Raw genomic sequence first — 25,230 nt, forward strand, 5'->3', positions numbered from 1 at the left:
TTAAACCTGACCTCAACCTCCTAACTGCTGTTAGCAACTCTCCATGTGTACATGCTACTAAACATTTGTATGTTTTGTGTGCAAGAATGTTTTCCATTTCTGCATGATTGCCAGTGCAATGTGCATTACTATTCCCAGTGATATACACTGCCCTTTGAAAGTTTGGAAACACTTTGGGAAAAGTGGGTTTGAAAATAATATCAGCATATTTCTTATCTTAAATGTACTTAAAAATGAACATGATCAATGACAAGACCAGTAATAATAATTTTCTATTTGATTACATAATAATGGTAATGTACCATTCAAGGTATTCTAGCTACTCATGGCGGCTGTGTACTTTAGGTGCCAAGTACTTTAGGTGAGCACACCTTAAAGATGCAGCCCGCCATTCTGTTGAAAGGTTGTTGATAATTGAGTGCAATAATATCTTTTTCAGTGGGTTTTTGAGAGAACGGACTATGATGTGTAAACACCCCCAAACACTCATCCAAAACCAACTGATGCTCATTGACATTACAGGTGAATCATTCATTCATGAGCACAAAACCTTACACAATACATGTGCCACACAAACATAGTCAGACACCAACTGCACACATCTTCATTTCTTTACAGAGTTTTATTTCATATCACTGGGTAAAGCAGACAAAGAGGGTGGCAAAGTGCTGCATTATGATAAGTTTGAACTATGAGCACAGAATTCAGATTAATCTTTCATTTTTTTTCTCACTGTAATGTTAACAAAGATCATTTAAGCCTTCTGAACATCTGATGAGCCCCCATTTCCCCCCCTTCCACCTTAAAGGAACGTCATAGCTCCAGTGAGGTCAGACTTTGTCAAGGTACTAACTGTGCATATTCACCTCAGTATAGCTTTGGCTTAAGAAGGGCTGAGGTGAGGAAAGAGCAGCTGGCCAAAAAGGCTGACCGGCTTGGAAAAGCAGCATATAGCATTAGATGCTAAATATATAATGTGAGAGTATAGCTTAGTATAGTCTTACATACTGCACTAGCTTATGATGGAAAGTGCTCAAGAATACAATCATACATATATAAAAACAAAAACAAATGTAAATAATGACCCACTCATTTGAAAGCCCATAGCAGTCTGTAGGACATAATTAGTGACTGTACTGAGAGGGCAGAATGTTTCTACTTGATCAAATAAAAAATGGCATGAAATGCATATGCTTCTGCTAGCACAAGCTTATGCACAAAACTAAATAGCACTCAACTTACTGATACAAAAAAATGATAACAGAAAGTAACATATATGGCACACCGACTCAGATGTGAGGAAGTGTCCATAACAGTCTCTGAAGGAAGCCACCATGATTGGGAGAGATTCCACTGATTAAAACTATATTAAATGCATATAGAGACATAAATTCTTCTTTCTCGTTTGTTTTCGCGCTCGATTTCTGCTTGAGTTTTCCTGAGTTGTTGCTCGTCTTTCAGGGCCAACCTCCATCTTTTGACCGTCACCCTGACCTGAGGGGACCTCCAGGCCCCTCCAGGACCCCCCAGCTCAGCAGTGTTTTCTGTGTCCCTTCAACCCAACTAGCGCACCTGTCCTGCAGGTCCTCTGCTCCATCTCTTGCACGTACTTCAACTAAGCGCTAAACCATAAGAACAGTGAGAGAGTGAGGCTTTAGAATAAAGGGAGAAGTGGAGACTACCAGTTTGCACCATATCTGCTTCTCTCCCTGTCTGAGGACCTTGGAATGCACAATATATAGAGATAAATATTGCCAGTACTATAAGCATTTTTCCCGTAGTTACATACAGTGGCCTCCCTACCACTGGAGGCACAAGAGTATTTTGGTGTGGTCTCCTGGCCAGGCCTCACACCATACCATGCCCCACCTAGGAGGTCTGGTCTATCCTATCCCAAGGAGTGGAAGGAGTGGTCTCCCCTTGTCACTCCTCGTCCACGGCTTCTCGTTTGGATTCCTCGAACTTCTGATCAAGCAGCTGGGTGGAGGGGCTGGGGAGGGGGAGGGGGAGGGGGAGGGGGAGGGGTGCTACCTCCATAGCAGTCAACGAGCTTCCATCTTGATCAGCGTCCTTCTTCTGTGGCAGCTCCTCCTGTGAAGAGTTATTGAGTCACATGTTCACATAACTCTTATTCTGAATGGACTTAGTACACAATTACCAGAGAAGTTGAGAGAATGGAATATGCTACTAGAAACAAAAAGGACTGATTTGTAAAGGAGGAACAAAGATCAGACAAATAAGGCTCTTCACTTTTGCATAACATGTTCACAAAGAAATCCATTGGGGAAAAAAAAGAAGATGGCCATTTCCCCACCAGTGGGGTGCCAACCAAATTCCATGCTTGCTATCTATGAATGGCTTGGTTTTCAATTAAGTCCACAGATTTTTACTTTGAACAAACTTTCATGGCACTATGGGTTAAAAGTAGTGCTGTCAGTTTAACACGTTATTAACGGTGTTAATGCAAACCCATTTTAACTACGTCAATTTTTTTATCGCGAGATTAACGTTTAAAAAAAATAATAATTATTAACGTTCTTTTTGGCCTAGCAAACTGTGTAGTTTTTTTTCAAATGCTGTGGCAACAACTAGTAACCTTAGAAAAACTACAGCACCACGCCGGATCTAGCTAGACCGGAAGCAAAACAATAGGCACGCCGTTTGGGCTTGGAAGCCGGCCAATAGCAGTAGGCTAACGTTACGGTTTGAGTGAATGGTGAGCGCGATACGGCGAAATGGATGATAAAAAAGCTTCTGAATGGAAAGTTTACTTTTAAAAGTTGTGTTGTGCAAAAGAAGCGAGCTTCACTGTTGTCTGAAAATGTCAACAGGCTTGTCTGTTTGAGTAGCTGGCTGAAAGCAAAGAAGTAGTAGGCTTACCTTTTATTGGTAACCTAACTGTTACGGTTCATTGTTTCTGAAATAAGAGGCCTGACTGCTATGTTCCCAGCAAACTTGAAAAAAAGAAAATATTAAGCCATGGTTTAACTGCACTATAGGCTGAGTCCTTGTTTACCTGAAATGTGCACTTTATAATTTTATTTTGTACCGCCCTGTTTGGCAATGTTGTTTTTCAATAAAATAAAAAAATTGCATAAAGCAAGCCAATCCACTTTTCCATGTTGATAAGAGCATTAAAATGAAAAGAAAAAAATGATGGAAAAAAATAAATGAAGGGACATTTAGAATAGATAAAAAAAATTGTGATTAATTGCGATTCATTTTGAGTTAACTATGACATAAATGCGATTAATCGCATTTAAATATTTTAATCGTTTGACAGCACTAGTTAAAAGCATGGCTTCTTTCCTTGGCAACCATTGCCAGTAACGTTAGCCAGTTATAGCAAGTAGTGAGCTAATAACGATGACATGCATAGTAATATATATCTAGTCATTATAAACTTAAATTGCACTGGAAGGCTGTTTCTGTTGTTGTAATGCTAACTATCGCCCTTTGTCTTACAAACTACCTTTAATTTAAAAAGACTATGACAACTAAAACAAAAATTACAAAACCTGGAGGAATGACAGCTGGTTTTAGTAACCTAGCAACAACTAAATGGTTGAAATTGAATTGAATTGAATGCTGGAACGAAAATGAGCTCATGGACGCAACAGACATTGAGGACTGTGTGTGTGCGTGCGTGTGTGCATGCGTGTGTGTGTGTGTGCGTGTGTGTGTGCGCCTCACCTGTTCAGTGAAACGCTGAGGCACCTGCTCAGGAAACTCCTGTGGCTCGGTCTCCTCCCCATTTGAGTGACAGCTGGGGCTGGGCACCTCTATGCCATGGCTTTCCAAGATGGCTGCCTCTAATATATGACAAGACATCAAATATAAACTAGTTCACTATTACTACACTCACTTTACTACACTGCCAATCTGTCAGTTGCAGTGACAGTGGGCAATCTATCCATTTAGCAAAACACAAAACAATCTCACCAATGTTGGCACGTCTCTTCATCTCCTTCCTGCGGTTGGCAAACCAGTTGTACACCTTCAGCGCTGTGACCCGCTCAAACTCAGACAGCTTGCAGCCTTAAGAACCCAAGACAGCAGTCACAATATAGGTCAAGGTGTGTCTCAGTATGCAATTGTATATACATTATATGCAAATTCAATTATGAGTTGCTAAAAGAACAACGCAGTGACTGTTTCTATTCTGCATTCAATGCAAATCGCTGGCGCACAAACATGGACGACTTAACACATTTTCCAGTGCAGGTATTTTTAAATACTTTTTTTGTGTAACCGGCAGTCTAGGTGCAGAGGCGCCAAATTGCTTCTCACATGTTTGTCATTAGATTTGATTTCAGTGGATACAAGGGCCTCTGAATGCTATTGTTTATTGCTTCACTTTTTTTTTGTTTTGTTTTGTTTCATCAGTTTTAATAAACTTGTCCTTGAAAGGCTTCCGATCCACATATTCAGTGGCTTATTTGAAATGTAGACAAAACACCACATACTCTGAATATAAAACACAGGTACTATTGCAGTGTTAAGTCATTAGTCTTGGAGGAAATAACCAGTTGTAGCAGCACCAATCTTACTGTCAAACTTTCTCAATCCTCCTTCATTTTTATTTCTTTAATTAATTACCCTATGATAACTTTTTAACAAAGAAAAATCTGTCAAAATGAGCTATTCCTTTGAAGCATATTATTTCTTTCAATATTCAAAAAGGTTTCCGCAAGGATTTTTCTTGCCAATCAACTGTTCAGAAATAATTGATTTGACCAAATTTGAAACTTACCAGTCAAGTTACAATACTTGAATCAATGTTACAAATGCAAATATAACCTACACCTTGTGGTGATGAAAGAATGACAAATCAGTTGGACTGTTGAATGCACAATTATGGGATTTTAAGCCAAAACATAGAGTTAGGATACATGGCATCAAATCTTGATTGGCTACCAGTAGAAGATGCCAGTGGGCAACATTTGATCTCCCCTTTTTTCACTCCAGACTGCTGATGCCAACATGACACTCACTGCAATGTCGTCTTAATTCCAATCAGCAAGCTTGACATGGATATAATGTAGGCAACTTCAGTGAGTGTAAGCCAGTGAGGGTACAGCTGAGTAAACTCACAAGTCACCACTGCAGCATAGTGTCTAGACTTATTGAATGGGGTGGCCCACAGGGGCCCGGTCTCATTCAATGGTGGCTTGGGGCATGCATACGTTATAATATCAGAAAGAACTGTTTATTTGATATCTATTGCACAGACTGCACACCACGACTGCTGTTTTCGGTTTTATTATCGTCACCACATGGACGTTTAGGCCCATCCTCAGCACGTATGGCGTTCAGGATAACGCCCCTCAGTGGGCGCTAATCAAATGCGTTAGGTTGGGACTCATGTTCTGCCATTCACATTAATCACTTGTAGCCAAGGCTTCTGTTAATTACTTAACACATAATGTAGTGACATCCATTTGCATTCATAATTCAATTACGTACAAAATACAGGCTTGTATTCAAAACTCATACACATCCAAGAAACACGTAAGTCATGCAACTTTGATGACAACAGGCTCTACCCCTGTGGTGCTAGTATTCCTGTCTGTGTGTCCTGTGTGCCTCTCACTGGAGGAGCAGTCTGGCCCCCATCTCCACTCCTACGTCCATGTACTGGAAGATTCTCATGTCATGGCTACTGGAGATGTGGTCTTTATTGCAAATGGAGCTTTTGTGTTCACAAGATCTATTTTTTATTTCTCTTTTAGTTTTTTCCAATATATAGGTAGTCACATGTTATGTGTTGTCCTATCCCTTACTGTAAACTTTGACCCTGTATGCAGGTGTATAAATGTACTTGCCCTCATCATGGAATAGCTATTAGTGCAATTGTGGAAATGGTAAATTTCTGTTTGATATTTTAAATTGAAAACTTTTTTTGATAAATCAGAACCTAGAGCTGCCTTGAAAGGAACATCCTATGGAAGGCTCACTGCACAGGATATGCCAGTGTTTGTTGATTGTGTCTTTAATTTGCAGGTACATTATGAGATACATAATGAGCGCGCAACCGCCTTAGCTATGAGGAGGCTAGTTATTTACCAATGTGTACATAAAGTGTTGCTGCTAACTGATGTTTGAAAGTTTGAGCGGAGGGTGACGTTAATCAAAGACTGCCTATCACACATAACATTAACATCCAACTTGGCTCATCATTGACCCCAACTAAAGCTGCAAGAAACCTGGGGGTCATTCCTCTTTAAAACTCATCTGTCATGCTAATGTATTTGTTGCACGCTGCTACAATGGTGTATATAATAATAATAATAATAATAATAATAATAAAAATACATAGTTGTTATTGTTGTAATAATTGTAACTTTTTATTAAAATACACATTATGTTGCATTGCGCATAATCCTTTATAATTGTTGTTAATATTCCATTGTTCCCAAGTACATTTTCTAAGTCACTTTGGACAAAAGCGTCTGCCACATACCATTCCAACTATATGTACATTACTACCTGCCATTTCTCCTCCAACCTTGAAGGTTCACTGTACCGCCTATGACCTGGGGGCAGCTCACTATACTTATACTTGGGGATTTTGTAGTGGCACCTGAGATGACCAATCAAATGGCAGGGTGTGTCATGCCTGTGCCCCATATAGAGACACCACTGCAAGAACATCCTATTGGGGAACAAGAGCATCCTATTGGGCAACAAGAGCATCCTATTGGGCAACAAGAGCATCCTATTGGGCAACAAGTGCTGTTTGTCTGCTGAGCAGGGATATTTTGCTTCTAATACTACACTGTTCTAAAATGTCCGTTGCAGATACATTGCAGGTTTTTGTTATGAGCACTGTTAAGTTTTAAATTCACTGTCCATTTAGATATGTTGCCAGTCAAAAGATGTCAGCTAGTGGAAAAACTACAGCCAGACATTGAGGGACACTCCCATCTTCATATATCAAATCAAATATACCATACGTCAGACATTTATAAATACATTCATCTGTGTTGTTATTTGTTTCAAAAGCATGCCTAACCTGCACCTGGATACAGACCTGGTTTCTGGATGACTGAGTTGCAGGCATTGGCGATCTCCTCTCTCTTAGCCTCATCAGGATACTGATTTTCCATGAAGAAACTGCCAAAACAGCCAAACACGGATCAACAGTCAAGCTTATAGCCCTGCCTCCTTTATGAATGTTAATACTTGGTACAAAATGTGAATGGTCATAGTTAAATGAAATGAAAAAGCTTAGCAGCCTGTGACAGATTCACAGTTGGTTCTCATCGCTATATATACACTGCTCATGTTTTGTAAATAATCTCCACTTTTGTATACATCTACGTAATTACATAGTTACATTCAGGAGCTCCCAGATAAAAAAAGTGTACCAATTGGTGTTGCACCATTGATCTAATTGCAGTCGCAATGTCAGCCTGTGCGATTACATAACCATAAGAGGCTTAGAGATTTAATTTCATAAAACATGTGCGATTACATAACCATAAGAGGCTTAGAGATTTAATTTCATAAAACATGTGCGATTACATAACCATAAGAGGCTTAGAGATTTAATTTCATAAAACATGTGCGATTACATAACCATAAGAGGCTTAGAGATTTAATGTGCGATTACATAACCATAAGAGGCTTAGAGATTTAATGTGCGATTACATAACCATAAGAGGCTTAGAGATTTAATGTGCGATTACATAACCATAAGAGGCTTAGAGATTTAATGTGCGATTACATAACCATAAGAGGCTTAGAGATTTAATTACATAACCATAAGAGGCTTAGAGATTTCATTTCATAAAACATGTGCGTGTGTGAACGTGACAGTCTTCTCATGATCTCTACACCTTTAATAAAGAGACCAATCAGTGTGTGTTGAAGCAGTGAAGCGTATGCAGTGTAAGGTCACATGACTACCTGGTGTACAGTACAGTACAGTACAGTACACTACACTTTGTGTGACTACACAGTAGATGAGAAGCCAAAACTGACATGGCCTGGAGGTACTGGTATTTTGCCCTATATTAAAAGACACATATCAAAGTGATGTGTGATGATCTGTGATCGACGGCAAGATTTGTACATGTTAAGATGTAGAGGTAGATAGTGTGCCGTCTGTTACTAAAACAATGTATAATAGATGAAATTGTGTGTAAGGTGTAGTTGTGTGCATCCAACGTCCCAGTGTTCATTTTCTTAGCAATCCACCTATTGTTTGTTTGTAAAACACTTGTTGCAAAATATGAGCAGTAACGAGTGTTGTGCTAAGTTGTGCTATGTCTCTCTTTTAGGCCCACTCCAAAATCTGTCTTACCAATTGGATTGAGTCAACTCCTGCAACACCTACACCTACACCAACCTTCAGCTAATCCCCCAACAGAGTTCCAGTGACCAGTTCTCAGTGTATGAAACAACTGAACACCTCTATGAGCAAACTGATGAAACCAATGGGGGTGGTGCACCTGTGGTGTCTGTAGCGCTCACCTCTCCATGATTGACTGGCACTCCTTCCTCCAGGTAAAACGGCTCCCCCTGCGCAGCCGGAAAGGCCCGCCCATGATTCCACGATCCCCAGGGCTACCCCCCATCCTCCAGTCAGGTTCCTCCTTCACCAGGGAGCGCATGGACAACGTGGCTCCTGCATGAGGAGACACTATGAGGCTAGAGATCAAACTCCAACCAGAAATAATATTCTCTTTATGGCCTAAAAACATGCAGAGACTGCGTGTTTATTTCACAGGTAGGGGGCCAAGACTCTTGCATAGAAACGAATGCCACACGAGAGACACACGTGTGGTTCTGGCATGGGGGTGACATGCTGATGTGTGATGGTGAGAGGGTTACCTGTCTGAGCCTGAGCCTGCTGGTGGGCAGAGTACCATGGCAGCAGGTGCAGCAGCAGTTCCCTCTGCCTACTCCAGGGGGCGTCATTCCTGCTCCTAGGGCTCTGCGTGTGCTGGCTTTCGCTCCATCTGATTCCTTAAGGCAGTCGGGCCAATCAAGAAACACTGCGTGTTAACACTGGGGCGACTCTGTCTACGCAGGACCCTCCCTCAGCAGGGGATGTAGTGCTCATGGTAATAGAGAGCTTTAGTCAAGCATCAAGGAAGAGCCCCAAATGGAGATCAACACACTACTACTTGGGTTCCTTTTTCTGTTGTGTTGGTGATTTGGTTGGATTGCACACTGGATTGCACACACAGTCAGCCCAAGCAGAGAGGTTTTTGTGTTGCTCATGCACAGTGGGGCATTAAGAAAAGGAAAGGAAAAGCCACATTAGCATTTGGATTGATGTGAGGTGGAGAGCTCCTGGAGCACTGGCACCGGCACAGAGTGCTCCAGTCCAATCTCTTAGCTGAGAGGAGATGAAAACCAGCACGACAGCACCAGGATCAGGACTGAGACAACATAACTATGCCCAGGATAAGGACTGAGACAACATATCTATGCCCAGGATCAGGACTGAGATAACATATCTATGCCCAGGATCAGGACTGAGATAACATAACTATGCCCAGGATCAGGACTGAGACAACATATCTATGCCCAGAGACGGGAAGTCCTCGCCTGTCCCTCTTTAATCATAATTTTTTTTTGTAGTGTGAATGCAAGTATATCATTATTTTAGCCTAGATTACAGCCTGAGTGGGTTGGTGCCCAGTTCAACCCCACTTCTAGCTCTGCCAATTGAGGCATTAACAGAAGGGAGATGGTCTTGACTGACAGCATTTTCATGCATATACTACATTTCCGGCTGCACAGGGCAGGGGGGGCTGTCGACTGGATGCATTTTGGTTCTCCATTTAAACAGTTACCCCCTTGGACCAGGGGAAACTCAAAATGGCAGGCAGATGAGCTATGTGAAATGTAAGCAGCAGAAGGGAAGTGTGTGTGGTGAGGAGACTGCAGCCAAAGAAAGCATTAAAGCCAAACACCTCAGATGTATGCCCCCATGCCTCCCTCCCGCTTGGTAGGAGAGCTTCTCCCCGACTCGTCCTTCTCCATGATGAATCAGACGTGCCATGGAGTCACCTACATAATATCATGGGATTTATTCCGTTTCACACACGGAGGCTCTAATATTGCTGGATTAAAACAGGTTTAAGAGTTCATTCTTACTCCCACCAAATTGTTGCTAAAGAAGCTTCAAATGGTAAAGCACTTTCCTTTGGATGTTACTGCTGTGTCCTTATACACTGCCTCATGTTGAACAAATAAAACAAATATAAAATTTGCATTTGACGTGTTCCAAAAAAGCACTTACAGATAGAACCTTCTAATCCAAAGAGCTCTTGCTTGGAATTATAAAGTTCTTTCTTGCAAAACATGGAGAAACAATGATTTGGAACACAGTTTCAAGGAACACTTTACTCATCCTTTGTTTTAAAAAGATAGAATTAGTGGTGTAACAGAGTGCCTGCTTTTTTTTTTTTTTAGGCTGAATCATCTTTTTCTTATTCAAAAAGCATTGCAGGTTAGGTCAAAAGGTTTTTTGTCCAGTGTAGAGGTCAGTTTTGGGTAGGAGCCATTAGTATAAGTTCTCAAGGTTAGGCAGCAAGCAGCTACTGTAATAAATTGTCCAAGCAAGTGAGCATATCAGGACAGTATGAAGGCGGTATATGGTTTTGTTTCATATCAGAAATGTTGACTCCAATGCACCAACATGTCTTACATGTTGTATGGCTGTAATTAAGACCGCATCAATTCAAATGGTGAATATTTAATTACCTTTAAGGCTTAAGATTTATAACATTTAAGACATTAAGGCACGCAAAGCAAAAACAAAAGAAGGACAGTTTGGGTTAGGTCTTGGATGGGAACAAGCTGTCAGTATGGCCTGTGTAGGCTGCAGTGGGTGTTGGAGGGGAGTGACATGTTGAAATCATAGCTATCTAATGTTAAGTAGGCTAAATCATTTTGTGCATAGCGTTGGGGTACAATTCTGTTCTGGAGCAGCATGTCTGTTTTGGCCTGTGTGATTCCACCCGCTGCCCATTGCTCCAGTACCTTTGAGACACCCCAGGTTGCCAGATAACAACACGAACACAGCGTGCGAGGGAGCGCCATGGAAGTGAGCAACAGACTGGATCAACAGAGATGATGTTCCATTCTACCCAACCAAAAAAGCCTTGGCATCCTTCGAAAAATATGCAGCTGTTCATTGACAAATTTTTTCCTGAACAGGTAATTATCGTGCTTCATCTAAGGTTAGCCTCATTTATCAAGGCTACTGGTAGAGACGGGCATTTGAAGTCATTTCAACATTCCAGTACTCGCATTGTCACCCTGTGGTATGTGTGCAGCTGGGTCATCAAGGCAGCGAGTATGAGAGACACACGGCCAGGGAAGCGATCCAAGTCATGCGAACACTAGAGCTGCAACGATTAGTCGACGTAATCGACGATGTCGATTATGAAAAATTGTCGACGATGATTTTTATTGTCGACGCGTCATAAAATATATAAAAAAAAATTTTTTTTTTTTTTTTTTTTTTTTGGCAGACGCTAGCAGAGCTACCGGTAATTTTCATTCGGCATTGCAATGCACTATAGGAAGTGCGAAATAGTGCATCTTTAACTAATAATAATTGACCATCATTGAGAAAAATGGAACAGAATCTGCAAATAGCCTAGCATACAAATCATGCACCGTTTTCTTTGCCCTCCGTTCTCGTACCTTCATGTGCTGCATATCAGAAATGGCCGACTGAAAAGCGAATTATTATGAGACGGCTCATGTTACCATGGAAACAATAAACAAAGCTAGCTTTAGTAGCTGCTGCATATGAGATATGGCTAACAGAAAAGTTGTCATTTTTCTCAATGGTCAATTATTAGTAGTTAAAGAAGCACTATTCCAGTATTTCAAAGAGAATGAGCTGTGGGAACACAAGAACAGTGAGTGTCTAGCAGCAATTATCATAGACATATATGATATATCTATAACTTATAGTAAGGTTTAAGCTTACATGTTGGAAAACAGAACGTCTCATGGAGGATGCTTGCTAACGCTATTTCATAAATGTTAAGTGCAATGTAGTAAATCAGTGAATTATCAGAGTAGCCTGTATTTTCGTTTGTTCTGAATTAGGGCTGAACGATTAATTTCATTTGCGATTTAATCGCAATATGATAGAACGCGATTTTCTAACCGCAACGTTCGCGATTAAAAAACGTGGTCAAAAAAAAAAAAACAGTGCATGCCTAGTGTTTATACTTAAAATTACTTTTTTTAAATTACTTAAATGCACAGTGGAAAAGCCACCGATTTGTTGTTCTTGTTTCTGTAATGAGCAGTTAAATAAAAATGTAAAATGTGGGAAAGAATATTTTACCCTAAATGTATCTAATATTGTGTTGGTCATATTTAAATCATTCATTACGTTTTGTTGGGAAAAAAAGAGGATAAAAAAAAATCGCATATTAAATCGCAATCGCAATATTTTGGTAAAAAATCGCAATTAGATTATTTTCCCAAATCGTTCAGCCCTATTCTGAATAGATAACCTCCTCCACTTAGCATTCTTCAAACAAAAGATTGTGGAAAAAATATATATTTCATAAGTTGAATTTGAATGTCACTTGCAGCCCAGTTATTCTTGCGTTATTTTGCACTTGCAGAGGCTTGATTGCTAATTTGAGTTACTTTTAAAACTTTATTTGCACTTTCTCTTTACTTTTAAAAGCATATTTGCACTTTAATTTGTATTACTATTTAATGTATGTATTATGATGATTACATTTGTTACACAAATACATTTGAAATTCAAATTCCAACATTTTGAGTCGTTATTTTAATTTGCTATGGGAAATAATCATTAGATTAGTCGATTAATCGAAAAAATAGTCGATAGATTAATCGATTACCAAAATAATCGTTAGTTGCAGCCCTAGCGAACACACAGTAATGTACTGCTATCAGTCGCACTGGAGGAGGGACTGTTTCCTACCTTAGCAACAACGAGAATGACAGAAATACAGCCAACGACAAAAACTGCAAGTTTGACTCTAAATTCACTAGATTTACGATTACCCTATACATTGATCGAATACTGACGTCCAAATAGAGTAATATCGGTCATGCCCATCCCTAGCTACTAGCTATTTATCCATCTTATCGAAAAGAAACCATAAACCTATTTTAGAAGTTTATTCAATTTTATGACAATCAATGGATGTGGTTACATTTCAGGGACCATACCCGTTTCACGTACGTGACACTGAATCACCTGGAGTTTCCCTCCCAATAGCATAGAGTAATGAAGTACATCCAGGTCCATTAGACTGCTGTGCAGTGAGAGACTGTGCGGCTCACTGCATCTGTGTAGCAGTTTTAGCCTGCTAGTCAACAAAGTTTCAAAATGTAGCATCACTGAACAGTAAACAAAATGCCTCACAAATGTAACGATATGCTTGCACGTGATGTCTTGTGTGTGTGTGTGTGTGTGTGTGTGTGTGTGTGTGTGTGTGTGTGTGTGTGTGTGTGTGTGTGTGTGTGTGTGTGTGTGTGTGTGTGTGTGGGAGGTGGAGATGGCTCATGGATTTCCACGGATTTCAAATCACTGACCTCGCGGATTTCAGTCATGTTAACTTGAGCTGCATGCAGGACCTGCACTCTCTCTTGTCCCTCTTGCTTTGCCTCTAGATCCTTTGCCTCTTGTACCACTAGGACCTGCACTCTTCTTCTTCTTCTCCTCCTCCTCCTCCTCCTCCTCCTTTATCTAGCTCATCCTCTCCACCCTCTGCCACTTGTATCAGCCACACCTGACCAGCCCTCACAGGCTTCACTTGACACTGGTGAGGGCACGTCATAACTGAGATCAGGCTACAACAAGGAAGAACAGTAGGTTACTACTCTGAAATAGATGTGAAATGATTTTTACATGATTTGTTAAATTGAGCAATGTTATCATTATCAGGGCCTGGAAAACTGTGTAGCCAACATTCGGAGCAGTGGGCTTGTTTTTGTGATAACAGGCTTAGCTTTGGCTAACGTACATAGCCAGCCATGCATCTAGCTAACCCTGACATATATATATATATATATATATATATATATATATTGAGTATAAAAAAATCTAAATAATCATTAGCTGGTTTATAATTTGCAAACCATGAAAACACTCCAAACATATACATTAGCTGATCTACTTATAGTGTAGGACTCAATGTCGCTTGCCATTGTCAGAATTTAATGTTGAGCTGGTCTTGCGTTCGATCGCGTAGGTTTAACCTGGCAGCCAGTCTTGGGAGGAGGGAGAGGGGGACACAATGCTCTCCAATATGTTGAATTTGGAATGCAGGACCGATTTTAAACGCTTGGTTCCGGGCTACATATTACTCCATAGACATATAGACGCCCCATTGACTGCTTCAGAACGTTGCTGCGATGTGCCAAACAAACGCATGTTAACGCGGAGCTGTGGTTTTCCTGGATAAAAAGCACTGTAGCGTTTACATTTCTCAACCGATTTCACCAAGTCATTTTTATATTCAAGGGTTTATGATCTACGTGGAGTACCAAAAAATGTTTTGTCTCCATGTTACTTAGAATCTCGATAGTTAGGCTATAATCACCATACACATATATACATACATGTATATGTCTATGATAATCGCTGCTAGACGCTCACTGTTCTTGTGCTCCCACAGCTAATTTACTTTGAAATACTGAAAAGAAATCTAAACTATCAAAATAGGGCTTCTTTAACTACTACTAATTGACCATTATTGCATTGTATTACTCCTTTACAGTTATTATTCCTTAGGCTACCCCGTACGTTTCAAAGTCCTTTTAGGCTCCTTATAGACTACTCATAGGATGTCTCTGGTGTTATGAGATGGTTTATCCCTGCATTTCAGTTGGATTTCATTTAATTTCATTTCAGTTTCAATCTAGCACCAACCATTAAAATGCCTGGGAGGTTGAAATGAATTTATGTGACATAAATACGGATAACAACACAGTTTGTACAGGGGCTTATCAATACTTTGGTACTGACAGGTCAGGAACCGGACCTAATTAATACCAGTTCTCGATTCCCATCCCTCGTCATGATAGACACTAATGTTCCTAGATATAAATTTGCTGAAGTTAGCTTCATATTAGTGATTGTATTGAACTTGCCAATGGTGGGATAGTGACAGCTAACATAAAAATAAGAAGTAGGTACTCCGGTCAGTATTAGAAAATAAATTCTGATGCGACGCGCAGTGGAGGGGTCTTGTTTTGTCTAGAAGGGATATATTTTCAGATACTGATTGACGGACTATATATTATCCCGCTGATTATACGGTTACTTGCCAAAATGATAAGAAATTCCTCCAAAATACCTCTTTTTAATGATTTTGTTGCAGTTTCGTGACTTCCCCTAAGAAAAAAATGTTCTTCACGCAAATAGAACTTTAAAGTTTCAGGCGTTGCGTAGCAACCCAATACTTGCGGGCTTCAAGTTTCAATGAATTTCCGTTACGTTAATTGAACGGACTACTAAACCCGTTGCCAATTTTGAACGTTGCGGTGGCCCATTCACATCAATGCAATTTTTTTGCACTATTTTGAGGAGCTGTATAATAAGAAATAAAAAGGATTATGTGAAATATACCCACTGTAAGTCCAGCAGCAGGGCCAACAGCAGCTCTCTCTTAGTTTTGGTGTCGTAAGAAGCAACTGCATAGCCTAGAAACACTCAACACTGTATTTGTTGCTGTGACAGCAAGGATAACGACCTCAGGCCTAGACTGTTAAATGCCCAAACATGCATAACATGTGTAATATGTACAATTTAATAACCTAAACTCGTCTAATGGAACACATTTGCAACTTCAAAGCTTGGTAGGCCTACTGATGAAATGTTAAATGATTGAGCAGACATTTTAGCAATTACTGCCGTGTGATTTGTGGGAATAAAATAAATCAACTGTATTTTCTATGGAGATAAAAGTTTCTGAATGGAAACCCAGGTTTTCTTAGTAGGCTTAGTAGACATTCACTCCTTCCCCCAATAGCATAGCCCAGGGGTTTTCAACTGGTTTTGTCCCAGGGACCACCATTCTGACTAGAAAGTAATTCGCGGCCCACTGATGTGCCTGCGCGCGCGTGCTTGTTTGTAACCGAGGCCGCCACGCCCCCTCCCCCCGCACAGATATTCTGCCCATAACACTTAAATATGTGAAATTATCAGGGTAAATCGCTAACCACCGCCGCTGCCAGGCCCCCCCTCCCCCCGGACAGATATTCTGCCCATAACACTTAAATATGTGAAATTGTCAGGGTAGATCACTAACCGCCGTCGCCACGCCCCCTCCCCCTGCACACATATTCCACCTGTACCACTTGTCAATTCTTCGCTGAATATGGGTCTACATCAGTATATTTCAGGCAATGCGATTTGGCTATTCAGACTATTTAGATTGACATATTTTCCTTATTTTAGATATTTTTCACGATATTCAAGAGTAATCTGGAAATGTGTTGAAATATCAAAGCGAATTTATAAAAATAAAAAAATTCAATGGTGAACTGATCAACATAGGCTCATGTCGCGGACCCCCTGCAATGCCGTCGCGGACCACCAGGGGGCCGCGGACCCCTGGTTGAAAACCCCTGGCATAGCCTGTTTACGGTGTGGTGACACGAAAGACTGATCTTAAGCTGCAATGGCATTAGTCTCAGGTAACTGGTATACAACGTTAATTTGATTTCTTCGTTTACATGGTGTTTTTTAACTTCGAAATTATTCTGGGAAAAACTGTAGGCTATTTTGTGCAGTCGGTGCATCCAGAACCCCAGCAGAACCCAACAGGTGAGTGAGAGCCTGTTTAGCTGAACACTGGATCAATAGGGGAGAGTGGACATATGAAGGTATTCATTTGGGCAACACAAGACTACTAGTGACTGTAGATATTCTGACGAGATGGGATACCCCAGAGAAAAGGAAATAATAATGGCAAAAGCAGCAGTAAACACTAGCCTACATGACTGGGGAATGCATTGATATGGGAGGTTATGATCTATGTTTATGTTGATGAAATTGAATGAAGTCATGGAATAGGTAGGTCTAGAAGGATGTTTTGTGGAAGATGGGCTGGTGTTACGTGGCATTTCTTCTTCATTTAATTGAGACTTTGATTTAATTTAGACTTTAAATTAAATTAGACTTCCCAGATGATTGAGTCTTTAAAAACAAATATTTTATTATTTTGTAAAAGCCTGCCAGGATATCTGTTAACTTCGAAGATATCCAAGATAGATGAATTGCATTTACCCTTAACACGGGTTTGTTTTTCTGCTTCCTTGCTCATACAGAAATATGTTGGCATAATGTGCCACCCTGGCAAAGATTATCACGTCCTCTTTATTGGAAGATGGAGAAATCAGACTTGGGCAGTGGTGGTTTGCGATTGGCGCATTTAAATGTCCCTTTCAGAGAAGAATATGTTGCTATGCCTTCATTGAAAATCCACGCCTTGGCGAAGTTTAATTTATCATCGCAGTTTAGTGGAATAGGCCATTTCTGTCAACCATTTTCTCCGTCAAAATAGAACCCACTAGGTTCCTTTACGATTTTTCTGATTAAGATATTAATTAAAAATGTATACCAATTGTGTTCATTTGAGCCACCTGCAAGATGGCAGATTTAAGTGCTGTTACAATCATGATGCACTCTGCTACAACTGTTTCTACCTGCATCACATTTGAACTCAGCACACCTTCACGTTCTTGTTCAATTGTAAACAAAGCCCAAGTTCTTGTGTAGCCCGTCCCCTACTCATGTCTGCATCATCATCTGAGCTGGCGCTGTGCAGGAAGTTGAAATCCCCTGAGTTGATTATGTATGCATCAATCTTGGGGTGCGGCACAGGACTTATCTGAATTGGCACAACCTGGGAATAATCCATGTTGACTGGCTTGGATTGAATTGACAAAGGGGTTGAACCTTGGTCAAATATTCAACCCTGGTTGTTGGTGTGAAAGAGGTATACGTAAGTGGCTCACACCTGGGCTGTTGCGTTCCAGCAGGTACCACCGGTAGAAGGCCCTGCGCTTTGAGTCGCTCATCTCCAAACCCTGCTGCAGCAGCCATTGGGAGATGTAGCTTTGGCTGATGCCTGGAGGACACAGAACGGGAGAACAGAACAAGTTAAAATAAGACACAAGGAGGAGGTTGATATCGAAACTCTGATGAACTCTGATGAATGCACTCAAGTACCTGCAGAGCATTGGAATGACTACAGTAAAATAAAGTTTAGTGTTTGTAGAGTATGTATGTATTTGACTGAAATATCCATTAGACAACATCTAAAAATCGAAATTACCTGTGACCTGTCCAACGATGGCCTGAGAGATCCTCCTGTTATTCAAGAAGGCCTTGATCTCCTCCTTCACCAAGTTGCTATCTCTCCTACAACCACAAACACACATGTCTTAACCCTGAGTCTGAGTCAGAGGGCAGATTGATGATTTGAGTCATATGGTGGAAAGTTTTGGAAAACTTAAAAATAGTGTTTCCAAATAACATGTATTTTAACAAATATATAATATATAACAACTTCAGCTACAATAATATGTAAGAAGTACATAGCATATAACAGGCTATGTGAAACAAAGGTAAAGACCATGATTCTAACAAAAGGTTATAGATATTTCAGCTCAACAGCCAATCAAATCACACCCTCCCTTACATTCTCCTGCAGCAACGTGTTGATTAGTCAGAATAGTGGAATCGCTCGACCCAAGCAACTTTGCATTTGTTTCCTATTTACAAGACGGAGTACAAACACTGGACTTTTTTGTGCACCCATGCATAACAAACAGAGGAATGGAAAAGTAAAATCAAAATGGCAAATAACCCATATTATCTGTTGCCAGTTGTATTATACAAACAACTGTAGGCTTCATGCAAGTAACTCCACTTTGCATTGTGACACCTGTAACAAAGATATATATCCAATATAGCACTGCCTCCTGTGTACTACTGCTTAAATACTCCGCTCCTACGTGTGCTCCTCTCTGCTCTCCACAGAGCTGCCCTACATCATCGGCACACTCACACACACACACCACAGACACACCACACACACCACACACCACACACACAGCACACACAGTACACTCAGTAAATGAGCTACCTCCTCTGGGAAGAGAAGCAGTCATTATCTGCTGTTATATTAAACTGTCCTCCAATTAGAGATGAAGGTGGACAGAGACAGACGGTCTGACGTAAAGAGAAGGTGAAACAGGGAGGGAGAGGAAAGGAAGAGAAAGGGATGGATCAGGAAAACATGCGAAGGATAGAGAAGGAGAGAGTGAGGCACAGAAAGTCATTGAGGTAGCATGATGTAGACTGATGATGCAATGGGTTGTAGCCTATATAATAAGGCACTTTTCCACTGCAGGAACTCACGGGCCGTTCTAGGGGGGGCTGGCCCCTTTAGACGTTTTCCACTGTAGGAACCGGCCCTGTAGGACCTCTTTCAAGGTCGTTTTCAGGGTGAAATAAGTAACAACAAGCACCATTTTTCAAACCAGCAAGATCTACCTGAGGTTAAGTGGTGAATACAGCTAAATACATTATAATTTACATAGTTAGCTTGTTGAGGTTAGGGTAACTGAATGCCAAACGTCAGCTGAAATATAAGCTTTAATTAATCATAATGGTGCTGGTATATTCATTTATCAAGTAATTACAGTTGCCAGGAAGCCATTTTATCGAGTGTTTGCAACTTTATAGCAAAATTCAACTGTCGACTCGACCTTGAGATAATCTTAACGTCATCTATAAAAACTCTAGTTGAACAGTCTAATGTTGGTCCTGCCAAATACATCATTATTTGTTGTGCACAGATTTGATGTCGCGATTGAAGAGCAAAATATTATCACTTGTAGGTGCGTAGTTCCTGCACAGGAAACAGAAAGGCTGAAAGGTGCCACCTGATGTCCATTTAAATGACGTCCTGATAATACTTGCCTGAACAGGGACAGAGCCACTCTGATTTTCTAGGGCAAGTGCTAACGGTCCTGTATAGTCACTGACTAGTTTTAGGAGGTTTTCCTGCTGAAATGATAGGTGTCAGTTATGAAAGCACTGATTGGTCAGTAAGTCTCTGGAGCTCCCCTTAGTGTTACTAACCATTGGTCAGTGCAAGGTGCCAACGGCACTAACCAGGAAGTAACCAGTCCTTGGAGCTCTCCTAGTGACACTTACTTAAAGTAAATAGTAAGTATGGGCCACAAATCCCACTCTGAAATTGCATGGACGATCATTATTTCACTCAATTGTGACATATTTCAACCATAAAAAGGCAAGTTTAGGTGGAGGACACTCACTTGGAATTTAGATTTGCCAATAGCGTCGGGTATTCACCCCATAGTGCTGACTAGTTCAGTAAACTAGCTGTCTGTCTGTCTACGTTACTTGACAATGGCAGAGGCTTTCAAGCTAGACACAAAACCAAGGTTTGTTTCAGTGGAGAATTGCTCGCCAACCAGAAAATGTTTAATGGTCAATTAAGACAACTTTGTTTAAGCTGAAGTTGCAAATGAGACAACGTTTTAAGGAGAATATTACGGAATAGAATAAGAGAGTAATTTAATTGGAGATTAAATTTGGACACACCCCCAAGTGCAGGATGAACCGTTATTCTCTTTATTCTGTTTTTTTAAGGATGAGTGAGTATTAGGAGTTACACCTGCAAATATCAAGGGAAAACACATTTTCATGTAAAGATTGCATTAAGCACATTCAAAATATGCCAAAAACTCATAAAAGAGCATTTTTTGGAGACCCTTCAGGTATATTGTGAAATGAAACATTAAGATGTTATATTCATTATGTGTCCAGATGTGTGGTTCAGGAATGGGTTGTGATGTGTTGGACTATGAAGAACACCATCCACAAGTGTTGGAATGGTTCAGTAGCGCATCATAAGTATGACCTCACCAAGTGTTGGAATGGTTCAGTAGCGCATCATAAGTATGACCTCACCAAGTGTTGGAATGGTTTCAGTAGCGCATCTATAAGTATGACCTCACCAAGTGTTGGAATGGTTGAGTAGCGCATCATAAGTATGACCTCACCAAGTGTTGGAATGGTTCAGTAGCGCATCATAAGTATGACCTCACCAAGTGTTGGAATGGTTCAGTAGCGCATCATAAGTATGACCTCACCAAGTGTTGGAATGGTTGAGTAGCGCATCATAAGTATGACCTCACCAAGTGTTGGAATGGTTCAGTAGCGCATCATAAGTATGACCTCACCAAGTGTTGGAATGGTTCAGTAGCGCATCATAAGTATGACCTCACCAAGTGTTGGAATGGTTGAGTAGCGCATCATAAGTATGACCTCACCAAGTGTTGGAATGGTTCAGTAGCGCATCATAAGTATGACCTCACCAAGTGTTGGAATGGTTCAGTAGCGCATCATAAGTATGAACTCACCTCATGTACTCCTCCACCTTCTCCTCCAGGTCCCAGTCCTCCTCCGGCAGGTCATAGCTGAATGAGCGCTGGACTCCACTAGGGGGGTAAAGGGGCGGAGGTGAGGCCTCATAGCTGTTGCTTGGTGACAGCGAGGCCTCCATCACAGGGGTCTGTGTGGTGGCGGAGGTGAGAGAGGAAGATGATGACGACGACGATGAAGACGCGACTGTTGCTGCATTGGCAACAACAGTGGGAGGATCAGGGTGGTTGTCACAGCAGGAAGGGGAGCGGTGGTCAGAATCAAGCCGCTCCAAAGAGTCTAGAGCCTGAATGATCTGCGGTTTGGTCATGCCTGAAAGTCTAAGACGCTGAAGGAGGTCAATCTGCTCGATGGTGTAGCGAGGCTCCACATCACAACACTCCATCCTGGCATCTGAAAGACATGTACAAGTTGATGAAATTGTACATCTGTACTGAAATTTAAGGCACAGGATGAAAGCTTCTGCTAAATTAATACATGGAAATGCTCACATACATTTTAATACAATAAAAAGCTTTTAACAACAAATTTTCCACATTTCCACACATTTTCAACAAGATAACATGAATCCTCAAGAGGCAGTGAAGCATAGACAGAGGAAATGGCCCTAGCTGTTTGGATACATATGGAAAATGCCCGTGATGATTCACTTATAACCTTAGGACAAACACTTCACCAGCCAGGGTTAGAGGGGTATGAAGAGATTGAAGGCCCACATTACACAAACTATGTTGAGAGGCAAAACGCATGAAGGCCTACTTTGAGCTGCTTACTGTCACTTCATTTCATCACAGAAGTCAAACATGGAAGAGGGGCATTCCCTGTTAAATTTAGTTACAAAACCGTCAAACGTTCCACTCTTTGTGGCATAGCGCCATTTACAAGACGTAGTCTAATTTTATTATACATACTGAGGCGCATACAAATGTGTTACTGACATAAAACGAATGTAACGAGTGATGTGCATTATTTTGTACTTTTCGATCATAAACGTTACACTTTCATGGGGAAAATTACGCTTTGGGGTATTTCATTGAAAATCATAAACCACAATAAGTCCATGCTGGTCAGTCTTTTATTGAGGCGTAGTTGTATAACCACTGTTTGATATACATAAACATGAGCCTGTGATAGTACCTGAGAGCGCAGGCGACAGTCGGCCCGTAGGGAGCGGTTCAGTGCGTGGAGCCACGGCAGGTAGGCACCACTGTCGCATGGCTCAGAAAAACACGGGCTGAAGGACACAGATGCGAGAAACAGGTTTTCGAGCTGAACACTGTAATGCCAATCGGCCACCAACAACTGGAAACTCAGTCATACGCTAACCAACTAGCTATGGGTCCGCCAAAACATTTGAAGATGAGCTATAACGTTAGCAATCCTAACTCACCTCACATAACTTAAGCGGTCTACTGTGGTTTGAGGTATTAGCTTGCTTGCCAGACTTTGCTAACTGATACAGGTCACAGTTGCTGCTTTGTTTTACTTTCTGTTATGGCAAGCTCTCTACGACTGCGTTACTTCTCATGTTACGTAATCGGTCTTTGTATTTAAAGCTAGCTTAATGTGTGTACATGCAAATGTTATCTTGGCTATCTAGGATATCCAGCTAGCCATCCATCTGGCTAAGTGTGCTAACATTAAGTAAGTAAACGTCAATAATATTACGTGGGCTGATATGGACAACAAACACGAACAGACCACAACCTACATTTCATACTGTAGACAACAGTTGTGAGGGGGAGCAGTAGCAAGATGGCTAGCCAAAATATTAGCCAGCTCAGTTAGCTGGAAAGTTAAGGTTAGCACACGTCCGAAAAGCTACTGTTTCCAAACGTTACTTACCTCCCAGTGCAGCTGCTAAGTGCTGAGATGTTTGCCGCAGCCAGACGACGTGGCTGGTGCACTGTACTGGCACTGCTTTCCACTTTGAACAGTCCCAACTAGCTATTGAAGGTGAACCAGATGGGTCACATTGTCCCGGGATGCTGCGGTGAGGTAGGCGGTCGGTGTGGAAAGGGAATTCGGTCTGACCTCTCACCTGCAGCTGTCCCAACTTGATTCAGGAAGTGTTTATGCTACCAGTGTAGAATATTAAAAAAACTAAATTGATGAAACACACTGTCTGTAGTCGCATCCGCATGCGCCTATGTTGTTTTTGCAATTAACTGCACCGAATGGATAAAGCTCACACTAGCGTAATACCAAAAGTACACCTCTGGTAGAAAAATGCTGCAATACCAAAGTATGAACTCGCAACGTTTTGTATGTCTAAAAATAGAAAATAGATGTTAAACAGCAATATGACTGTGGTGTGTGTTTGTAATATACAAGGACAAAATATCGGTAAAGTGACACAATTGACGCTTGTGTAACTAATATATCAACTTTTTACTTTAAAACATTTTAAGTCCCTGTAGGAAAGCAGCCATAGCAGTGCTGGATTAAGAACACTAAGGGTCCTGGGGCTGCACCTATTCAAAGCACCATCTCCAAATCATCACAATATTTCAGGCCATCTAGGAAATGTACCAATTTGAAACCACAATAAAATGTTGACTATCCCACCTTTAACTAGGGTTGGGTACCGAGAACCGGTACCAATATGGAACCGGTTCCAATACAACCGGTACCTACCCGGACCGAAATGCAACGCAGATTTCGGTGCTTCATTTCGGTGCCTGAGCCAATTGAACACGGTCGCTAGGCAGATTCCGCGGGGCACATGTAAAACTGCCCCAGCTCCCAATGTAAACTTTGTCCTGTGTCGCTCACGCTCATTGGTGTTTTCATAGCAACAGTCTTATGACAGTGAAGAGCATGCAGCATTTCACAGAGCAAGCACAAACAGAACTAGCCATCAACCTTTTAACAGAGAAAATACCGAAAGGTAAACGGTCAAAAGTGTGGCTGTATTTCGCAGCAAAATATTCAAACATCGCGACGTGCAGCAAATGCAACAAAACAATTGCGTGAAAAGAGTGGAGAGAAGGCAAAGAGTCAACGGCAGATCAGCAACCGAAGACTGAAAAATAAACGGAGATGACAGCTATACTTAACCTACGGTAGTCTCTTAAAGGGGCAGTACACATTTTCTCGTACTCAGTGTGTTCAAGTAACAAGATTAACTATAAACAAGATAGAAAAGATAGGTATAAACAAATCATAAAATGGTGAAATTTCATGAAATAAATGCAAACAAAATAATACATTTTTGACTCCAAAGGCAAATATGCTCATATTTTTGCAAAAGAAGTTTGAAGCTGTTTTTTGTATTTATTTATATTTATTTAAGTATACTATAAACTGTTGTTTACAGTTAATATAATGTTCATAGTTTGAAGTTAAAAAGTTTGAAGCCAAGTGTTTTGTATGTATTTATATTTATAATATACTTTAAACAGTTAATAAATTGTTCAATTTGAAGAAAAAAAATTGAATTGAACAAAAGAATTGCTGAAGTATTGAAGCTGTAGTGTGTGTGTGTGTTTTGTATTTATTTGTATTTATTTAAGTATAGTCTAAACTTTTGTTAACAGTTCATATATTATTTAAGTTTTAAGCTAAAAGGTGTTTTGTATTTATTTATATATATAATCTACTTTAAACAGTTCATATATTTGGCAATAAAGCCTTTCTTAAATGTCGTCAATCGTAAACATTTTTTTATTTTTTATAAAAGTATCGGTTCCGGCACCGTTTAGGCACCGGTATCGTTTTAAAAGTATCGGTTATGTACCGGTATCGGATAAAAACCAAACGATACCCATCCCTAC

The 25,230-nt window shown here is 40.7% G+C and overlaps 1 protein-coding gene and 1 non-coding gene across 6 annotated transcripts; both read right to left on the minus strand.

The window, feature by feature from the left end:
* Positions 1-603: 603 nt before the first annotated feature.
* On the minus strand, positions 604-23,652 carry zgc:91944 (uncharacterized protein LOC436941 homolog). Of its 5 annotated transcripts, none has more exons than XM_031585792.2 (11): positions 23,300-23,649; positions 22,592-22,688; positions 21,433-21,847; positions 18,312-18,397; positions 17,994-18,104; positions 8,839-8,973; positions 8,479-8,647; positions 7,034-7,116; positions 3,943-4,038; positions 3,694-3,812; positions 604-2,091 (listed from the first exon to the last, which is right to left on the minus strand). In XM_031585792.2, exons 2-11 carry the CDS (start codon positions 22,668-22,670, stop codon positions 1,924-1,926), a joined length of 1,461 nt encoding a protein of 486 aa, XP_031441652.1. In that variant the 5' UTR covers positions 22,671-22,688; positions 23,300-23,649; the 3' UTR covers positions 604-1,923. The 5 variants fall into 5 exon arrangements, with proteins under 5 accessions (XP_031441652.1, XP_031441653.1, XP_031441654.1 ...); XM_031585793.2 differs by having other exon boundaries at positions 8,479-8,632; positions 23,300-23,647; XM_031585794.1 differs by lacking the exon at positions 22,592-22,688 and having other exon boundaries at positions 23,300-23,652.
* LOC116225131 lies at positions 4,442-4,573 on the minus strand. Its single transcript, XR_004165938.1, has one exon. It is a non-coding gene; the product is annotated as a small nucleolar RNA SNORA47 (small nucleolar RNA).
* Positions 23,653-25,230: the final 1,578 nt, after the last annotated feature.

This window comes from Clupea harengus, chromosome 19 (genome assembly GCF_900700415.2).
Source record: "Clupea harengus chromosome 19, Ch_v2.0.2, whole genome shotgun sequence".
NCBI lineage: Eukaryota > Metazoa > Chordata > Actinopteri > Clupeiformes > Clupeidae > Clupea > Clupea harengus.